This window comes from Thunnus thynnus, chromosome 17 (assembly GCF_963924715.1).
Source record: "Thunnus thynnus chromosome 17, fThuThy2.1, whole genome shotgun sequence".
Classification (NCBI taxonomy): domain Eukaryota; kingdom Metazoa; phylum Chordata; class Actinopteri; order Scombriformes; family Scombridae; genus Thunnus; species Thunnus thynnus.
In genome coordinates this window covers 28,711,726-28,721,257 of record NC_089533.1, presented here as the reverse complement: position 1 = coordinate 28,721,257, position 9,532 = coordinate 28,711,726, and the positions used below count along the sequence as shown (strand labels likewise).

General features: G+C 38.6%; 1 protein-coding gene across 1 annotated transcript in view; it reads right to left on the bottom strand.

Moving 5' to 3' along the window:
• Positions 1–2,577: 2,577 nt before the first annotated feature.
• Positions 2,578–9,532, bottom strand: part of abcc1 (ATP binding cassette subfamily C member 1 (ABCC1 blood group)) — a 38,084-nt gene continuing 31,129 nt past the window's right edge. Inside the window, exons 29-31 of the mRNA XM_067615437.1 lie at positions 9,362–9,528; positions 7,269–7,463; positions 2,578–5,825 (exon numbers count right to left, since the gene is read on the bottom strand). Coding sequence (XP_067471538.1) covers positions 5,717–5,825; positions 7,269–7,463; positions 9,362–9,528 — 471 coding nt within the window. The 3' untranslated portion in view covers positions 2,578–5,716. The remainder of the gene's footprint in view (positions 5,826–7,268; positions 7,464–9,361; positions 9,529–9,532) is intronic.

The window sequence follows — 9,532 nt, the reverse complement described above, 5'->3', positions numbered from 1 at the left end:
CAAATCCCCCTGCAGCCCAAAAAGCGTTTTCCCCATAGACCACCATTATAAAAGAGACGTCTGTAAAACTGTTGACAGGACACCTCAAACTGCAAACAACATCAATTATGACTCTTTCTATTATGAACTTTTGATCCATGGAGGTTTCATATTTGTAAAACTTTCCTCAAACCGAGAAAAGCAATTTAAAAATCTGTGACGTCATCACAATGTAAAGTCTGTGGGCCGAGCGGGAACTCGTAGGCGGGGCCAGTGGGGGGAAACACTACTGCACATATTCAGTGGGCCGCACAATGTGGAAGCAAACCCGGAAGCTAGAAACTTTTTTTGGCGTATGCGCCAGCCGAGCAATCCCTATAGGACTGAATGGGCGCCATTTCCAGCTCTTATAATACATTCATGATAATACATCCATGGCCTTGGCCCATCTTCTTTCTGTTCAGTTTTATGGTGGTTGGTATCCATAAGTGTTGCATTACTGCCATTTGTTGGACTGTCCCTTGCCCCATCTATTCCAGCATTGCCATGGCATGTGTGGAAACGTGCAAGATGGAAATTTTTAGGGTACAAGCACAGGAGCTTTGGGCAATCTGCATGAAATTTGGTACGTAGCATATCTGGACCGAGCAAGAAAAAAGTAGTTTTTCAGATTTTCAATATTTTATACTGTTTTGAAACTATACATTTTTAAAACTTTGTCTTTAAGTTCAATTTTACATAAATGCTAATAAATCAAATTGGCTTAAGCTATTGTAACCAAATTTGGTGCACATGTTCAAAAGCTTGGTCTGAGCTTTGCTGTGCAGTCCTTAGATATTGTGCCCCTAGGGAGCGCTACAAATGCAAAAAGTTTACAACCTTGTAATCAGCTGCATGGATTCGGAAATTCATTGAGTCGATGCATAAAATTTGGTAATGATTGATTAAAGTGGGCATGGCTTATTACAACAAATCTAAATTTCTAGACACTTCACATTGCAGAATTCAAAAAATCTAAATAAATCACCCGTACATCCTACAGAGCTTAAAGTTTTTTCAGTACATCCACTGAATTGTGAAAAAAGTTTATCTCACTGCAAACTATGGTCGATTCAGAAGTCTGTCACTCTACATTTTTCAAAACATGCAACTACTAGATAAAAGATGTCAAATGTTTCAAACGGTGTTAGAGATTGGTCAAATTGTGAGTCTGCAGTGATATTCAATATCTTGCTGTAATTTGTATTGTAAGCACATACTTTCTATTTCATCTAATTTTTAAACAAACTTCATCAAAATTTTTGACAATGCACCCAAAACCAGCAGAAGGGTGTGTGATTTATTATTATCATTGTGATTAAACATCCATTTAATCTGATACTGATGATGAAAATTCCTGTATTTTCATACTAACAACCCCTAGGTGTTGCTAGTAGGTATTGCTTGGAATTTTTTTTTTTTCCACAAAAAAATTGAAAAAATTGCCGCAGAGCCCCTGAGGTTACACGTGCAACAAAGTTCTAGTGGCCTGTTGAGCTCTTTAAAATACAGTTTCCTATGCACACTTAAAGTTGTCTTGTATGTACAGGTAAATATCCCACAAGAAACCATATCTGGAGCTGGCCAAACATAATGAAACTTATATAAACTTAGCACAAAAAGTAAGGAAATTTGTGTTTGGTAGATTATTTCTTTGTTGTAACAATGCTTCTTGGCAATAAATCTTATACCATTGGAAAGCCTGTTCATTTCCCTTTTAAATGGTGCCACATTTGTAAGGAACATGCATTTGTGGGATGAGCAGAGCTGAGTATGTGGGTTGAAAAATTTGCCAAATCTTTTCTGCCAATGCCAAACAGCTTATTTTGCTGTTGCTATTGACTCTTGTTTTGAGCTTCTGGTACCCCCAGGTGTGAGCATGAGCCCTGCTACAGTGGTCAGTAGGTGTCAGCTCCAAGAATCGGCATGCCATGTTTGACTGATCTGGATAGGGCCCGTGCGATAGGGCAACTTCTGGTGTTCCGCAAAACCAAGTTGCAGCATTATTTGGAGTGAGCCCTAGTACCATCTCAAAAGTGAAGGCCAAGTTGCATAGAACGGGGGATGTCAGAGACAGGCCGCGAAGTGGTCGTCCCAAGAAGACGACACCCCAAGAAGACCGTTTCCTCACCCTGTCAGCATTTAGATACCGTAGGCTGTCTTCTACAGATTTGCAGTCAAGGTTTGCAGGACAATATGGCCGACGGCTCACTGCCCAGACAATCTGGAACATTGGTGGAAATGTAGCTCAGTGCACTTGTGTTTTGTCTCTACTATGTAAAACAATAACAGACAGAAAATAATTTGTCACTTGTAAAGTAAAACTACTCAAAATCAGATGTGTGAAAATTGTTTGCCTGAACACTAGTCAGTCACCGGTAAGCATTATTATAACCAATTAGAACATATACATTTCTGCTGTGTTTGTTATGAAATAGAAGAATCTGTGTGCAATACAGCTGGTTTCTGATGTGCACTAAACTGTTCCCAGTGCACATTAGTGGGATTTCTTCCTGCATATAATTTCAGGAGCTCTCTGTAAACAGTACCTTATCAAAATTATCATTCAAATGAATATATCTTTATTCAATAAAAATATCACAGTAACTCACTAATACATACAACAACTCCTCTTGTGACTCCTGAAAACATGCATTTTTTACATGTTGGCATGACTTATTGGCTGTAAAACAAGTGTGCACAAAAATGAAAATGAGGGCACAAATGAACAGAAACAATAAAAATGTGTGTAAAAAAATGAATCATAATGTTTATGTTGTGCACAGTCAGTACCTTGTGAATGTCACTGGAGACAATCTAAAATCAAACTGTGTTTTGTTCTGTTCTTCGGTTTGGGCATCCAGACCAAAGAGAACAGACAGAGGACGGGCAAAGAATAGAACTGAGTTTGAAAAAGCCTTAAAAGCCTTAAACTCTCAGTTGGACATGTCAATCACTCAGTCCTGCAAAGTTTCCTTTTAAGAACTATGGAACCACAGAGAATTGTTTTATAGTATCAAAATATTTAAGCTCCAAAGCATTTACAACATGAGAAGAACCTCTAACCAAATCAGTGGCTAGTATGAACACATCAATTTAAAGCTGTTGCATAAAGAAAACAAATACACAATAAATAAACAATCATTGCTGGATACGAAGTAACAGTCAAATGGAATCTATGCAACAGATTCCTTGAGTTTGTGCGTTTGTAGTTTTGTTAAGATTGAAACGTGTTGATGTAACAAACCACTGCCTAGGCCTGTGACATCACCAGCCTAATGGATGTTTCTGATCAATCAGGTGGCACACCTGTTGTTGCTCCTAACACCTCCACCTCCTCCTCATTATGCTCTCAAAGTAAAACTGAGAGTCAGCAACAGAAAATTCTCTCAGGAGAGTCAGTCCTGATGATCTTACAAACCAAGAGCTTTGCCCTGTATCAGTGAGCTTTGCTAGCTACTGGCTCAAAACATTAGCTGTGTCCCAGTTCCATACTACTTACTAATTCTGTGCAGATTTGAAGTCCATTTGTCTGTGCCTGAGGAGACTCACTCAACAGATAAGTCTAATGATGTTCTATATTTTTCCATGAATAAGAAAATTCAAACACATGCAATCACACCAGAGTGTGTCTCTCTCATCATTATGCATTCAAGGGAGGATTGTTCAAATAATAGGAGACATATTAACAGAGATTGATTATTCATTCTGCTGGATTTACTAAGGTCATGCAGTTTGCAACGGTCAATTTTGTGTGGAAAATGCTCTGTCTCTAGAGAGCAGGCGTAAACATAGCTTAGATGGGATTTACAGGAGTCACATGTGTGGCTGTAGTTGGTAAAATAAATGTGAATTAAATATAGGCTTGTTTATAACCAAATATAACAATACAGAAAACTATCTGATTACTGTAACAGCAAATGAACCAGGGGTAGAGAGTTGTGGCTTGTGTTGTGTTTAAACTTGATGTTCAATAAACTTTGAAATGCAGATTAGCAACAGGTATTGTTATCATTATTATTGTTTTGGTAAAATATTTCCTGCGTGTTTTTTCAACACCATCTCCACCTCCACCTGCTGAACCTGCTGCTCCGTCCCTCTCTTTCTCCATCATGGTATCTTGTGTAGGATGTATTGTGTGCATATTTGATGCCATATGCAGCACTGAACATCAGACATAGCCTAATGTAATACAATATTATACTTGTATGAGTAGCCTGATGTTTTAAAGGGGACATATTATGCTTTTTGTGGTTTTCTGTTATTTATTTACCGTTCTGATTGTTTTTCATGTTTTCCACTCTCATATTTTGGATAGGATTCTAGCTCAAACATGTACGGATGTCTTTGAGACATTGACATTTTGAGTAAAGAACAAGAAAAAGTAGTGAAATCCTACTACTATATTTTGTTTCATGGTTTGCTGATGTAGCCTCCGGAGCTGGCGGAGGCCTTAAAGAGATAAAAACTGCCTGTTTGGGACAGAGGCTGAACTGAGGGGCTGTATGAAGGGTCAATATAAGATAAATAAGGAGACATTTTAAACTGTGAATCCTACAAAGATATTCCAGTAAAGCCGCAGATGAAAAATATAGACCTGGAAATGTGCATAATATGTCTGCTTTAATAATAACATGTTTTCTCAGGTGGAATTGAATCTCAGCTGTTGTTTTGATGTGTATAAAATGTTTTCATATATGATAGCTGTCAGGAGACGTTCCACATCTATAAACTTAAGTGTTTTAAAAGCTTCAATGAATTGATCACTTTTTTTAATGATTAATCCATCTATTTTCTACTGCTTATCCAGGTTCAGGTCACATTAATATAATTAATTATCTATTTAGAATTATTGTTGTATACTGCTGAGAAGTACTGAAAAAATTATATAATATATATTGTAGGCCATATTGTTCCATCATACTTTCATACTTGTGGTATTACATGTGAAATATGTTATTATATATTATAAACATATTCAACTGCACTTAAACTAACTTGGTGAACACTGCAGGAAACCTGTTTGTGTAAACATTTAGTATCTAGTATGGAATTGGGACAAATTATTTGTGAGGCAGAAATTTGTCACTTCATCTTTGCTTCTCTGGTTGTCATGACAATGGGAACACCCATAAACCCATTTTAATGCGCTGTCTAGGTAAGTATCTGTTGGGGAGATACTGACTTTAAAGATACAGTTCCTGTTTTTGTCACAGCGCCCAGCAGCCCCCACATCCTGACCTCTTCTCAAATCACCACTGATGTTTAAAATCTGTGTTTCAAAACAACTGGTTTTTGAGGGCAGTATTTGACACTACATGATTTTGTACTTACAAGACAACAGCCTTTTTGTCCTCTACCAACCTCAGCACTGCTCATCCCTCTCCCTTCCATGGCATGAATGAGCTGGGAAGAAATTGGGGTACATATGATCTGGACTAACAGAAAGAAGCAGGGTTGTCTGGGACTGGCAGCATACATTTGTGTAGTTAAATGAGGATAGGAGAGTAGGGTGAAGCAGGTCAAACCAAACCCTTTGCTCTCACCAACACCCTTGCTTTAATAGACAAACACTCCATCTGAACACTTCCCCTCCTTTATCTCCCTCTCACTCCTTTACACAGGATCTCCACAGCAGGGAGCCAGAGGAGCTTAGAGGGGCTCAGAGGAACATCTGGACAGTGAGGCACCTCCTGCTTCAGACCAGCCCAGAGTCCTTCGCCATCTTGTAGAAGGCTCCTCTTTGAGCGATGAGATTGGAGGGAGAGTCAAATTCTGCAATCTCTCCCTTGTCCAACACCAGGACCCTAGAAGAGACAGAATACTAATAAATTTCTTAGCACAAACACTAGTACTACTAAAGGCTCAAATGTGCCTCATGCACCTATGCGCAAACACTCTTCTGCACCTTATCTCATGAAGATGACAAATTAATGTTTGAAATCTCCAAATAACATGAGAATTGATTCATCCTGTTTAGATGACAAAAAAGTAAGAATAAGTAACTATTTATCTGGAGATAATGAGAAGACAACGCCATGATACCACTGCTGGCTTCTGCAGACAATGTTAAACACAAAATGTTCAATCCAGACAGTAAGCATTCACCACATGTTTTGTTCTTCAGGCTCTGTGTTTCGGCATATTCAATTGTAAATAAAATGATGGATACTACATTAAAGTGCCAAGTATCAACTTTAACTTGAGTAGGTTTATGTCAATATTAAAATAGCTTCTTGGGCAGCCATATATCGTTTCAATGTTAGTTCAGCACAAAAGAGCTCACATAAGACTCAGAGCTGATTGAGAGTTGACTGTTGCCAATTAGATTGGTGGAGTTGTCTGTCAATATATGGAGTAAAGAGGTTACCATGCAAATGAAGGATGTAGGCGGACATGTTTTCTTGTCAACGATCAAGAGAAGAATTGATAACTAGAACCTCAGAGGATTCAGCACAAGATGCAAACACCTGGTAAGCCTCAAACACAAGAAAGCCAGGTTGCAGTTCACCAAAACCCACAAAAAGAAAGCGGTAGATCTGGAACAAAGTTCTATGGACTGGTGAAACGAAAAAAATCAACCTCTATCAAAATAATGGAAAGAGGAAAGTGTGGAGAAAATAAGAACAGCTCATGACCCAAAGCATAGCACTTCATCTGTCAGATATGGTGCTTTTGATATGGCTGGAGCATGTATGGCTGCCAGTGGAACTGCTGACAGACGCAACAGGATGAATTCAGAGGAACACAGGATCATTCTGTTCAGATAAACACATCAAAACTCATTGGAGCACATTTCATCATTCAGCAATCTGAAGCACAGGCTAAAGGCAGAGAGAGTCCACAACAAGCAAGAGCTGAAGGTGTCTGCAGTGAAGGCCTGAGAGAGCATCACCAGGGAAGATACAAAGTGTCTGCTGATGTCTATCAGTCCAAGACTTCAGCCAGTCATTGACCGCAAAAGATTTCACACTAAATATTAAATGTAATGATTTTGTTTGACTTCATGTATATCTGCCCAATTACTTTTGAACCCTTAAACTTTGGCCACTACGTGTTAAACCTCATCAAATTAAAGCTGAGACTTGGCACTTTAATACAGTATCCATTATTTTATTTACAATTGAATAATACCAATTGAGACTGAAGAACAAAATCTGTTTAACTGTCCAAATACTTCCTGTCTGGACTGAATGTAGGTATATCAAAGCATTCTATCATGCAAAGTGTTCATGTGTAGTGTATGGTACCTGGTGTAGTCCATGATGGTGTTAAGGCGATGAGCTATGGTCAGGACAGTGCAGTCCTCAAACTGAGAGCGGATGGTGGACTGGATCAGGTTGTCTGTCTCCATGTCCACAGCTGCTGTGGCCTCATCTAGAACCAGGACCTTGGTCTTCCTCAGCAGAGCTCTGGCCAGGCACAGCAGCTGCCGCTGACCCACACTGGAGTGAAAACAGAGATTTGCTTAAACAAAGTAGAGGCAGCACATCAGCAAACAGAGAAACTTAAATAAGTCTACTATAGTGCGTTTGGGCTCGAGTCCAGGTCCTCCCTCATCAGCTTTTTGAATTGATGGGCCCAATTTCAGGTAGAGGTGGAAGAAGTACACAGATCCTTTACCTAAGTAAAAGTACCAATACAGCAATTTAAAAAGATACTCCATTAGTATTGTAGTAAAGTCCTGCATGAAAACTCCTTCTTAAGTAAAAGTACATAAGTATTATAAGCTTGATGTAGTTAAAGTATTGCAGTAAAAGTACATAAGTATTATGAGCTTGATGTAGTTAAAGTATTGCAGTAAAAGTACATAAGTATTATGAGCTTGATGTAGTTAAAGTATTGCAGTAAAAGTACATAAGTATTATGGGCTTGATGTAGTTAAAGTATTGCAGTAAAAGTAGTGGTTTGGTCCCTCTGACTGATATATTATTATATATGACATCATAAAATTATTAATAGTGAAGCATCAGTGTTAGAGCAGCATGTTACTGTTGTAGCTGCTGGAGGTGGAGCTACTTTCAACTACTTTATATACAGTTAGCTAGTTTAGTCCAGTGGCTCCCAACCTAGGGGTCGGGCCCCTCCAAAGGGTCAGCAGATAAATCTGAGGGGTCGTGAGATGATTAATGGGAGAGGAAAGAAGAAAAAACAAAGTTCTGATACACAAATCTGTTTTCAGTTTTTGGACTTTTTCTCTAATCTTTGATTTTTGGTGAAATATTGGATCATTTGAACATTTATTGAAATGAAAGCATGTGAGAAGTTTAGAGGGAAAAGTCTTTATTTGGTGGAGCTGTTAACAATTCATAGACATGTGAAATGTGACCCCGACTACACACTGCTTTTTATAAGACGTCAAAAGCCAAAAAGGTTGGAAACCACTGGTTTCATCTTTAACAATGTGTTGTATTTTAAAAGCTTGTTGTATTATCCATTGAGTCAAATCTTCATCTGAAAAGTAACTAAAGCTGTCAAATAAATGTAGTGGAGTAGAAAGTATAAAATAGCTTCAAAGGGAAATACTCAAGTAAAGTACAAGTACGTCAAAATTGTACTTAAGTACAGTACTTGAGAAAATGTACTTATTTACTTTCCACCACTGATTTAAGGCTGAGGTAAGATAGCCAAGGGTCCTCTTTGGGTAGGGTAACCTTTTTCATACCTATGAAGAGCTCATCTGTCCACTTGCTGAAGCATGTTTACATGTTGCAGTGTGTACTAGAGTAATATGAATGCTACAGAGCAGGTTACGCATTATCTAGCTTGTGTGTTGGAGATATTAAATATTTAGTTGTATACTGTTTTCTTTAGACATACAATATGGATGATTAAGTCCAGGGTATGTGAGGTTTTTAGGCTGTATGGATGGCTGTATCTTCTAACAACTACCGCTGTTCTTATTTTTGTTCAGTGTTAAGCTTCTGTCAATGAAACTCAACACTTCCTGGAGATGTTCTACACTAAATGTCTACCAGCAAAGAGGTCATTTAAGCTGCAATAAGGCTTTAACTATGAAACATCTGCACAGGAAGTGTTGACTGTCACTGATAATAGCGCAAAACGGAATGAAAAAATGGCAAAGTAGAAGCAACTGGGATGAATTGGTGAGTGAGAGCAGTACTAGTGTGAGTGAGAGCAGCAGAGTGGTGAATATGACATCTCTGTTGTACTGATGGACGTATTGCTGTGGAAATAACAGGTAGAAATGGAAACAGTGTATATACACTTATGTCTCTTATATAAGCTTGTTTGAGAAAAAGGCCTGCTTCTCTCACAGTTGAGGTAGATGAAGTCTTTAGTTGTTTGTATGGCTTTATATATGATTTAATAGCAGTTGTACCTGAGGTTCTCTCCTCCTTCACTACACTCGTGGCTGAGTTTGTCTGGAAGACCAGACACAAAGCTCTTGAGATGAGAAAACTCCACAGCCCTCCATACTTCCTCATCAGAGTAGCTGTCAAAGGGATCCAAGTTCATCCTCAGAGAACCTGAAAACAGCACTGGATCCTGA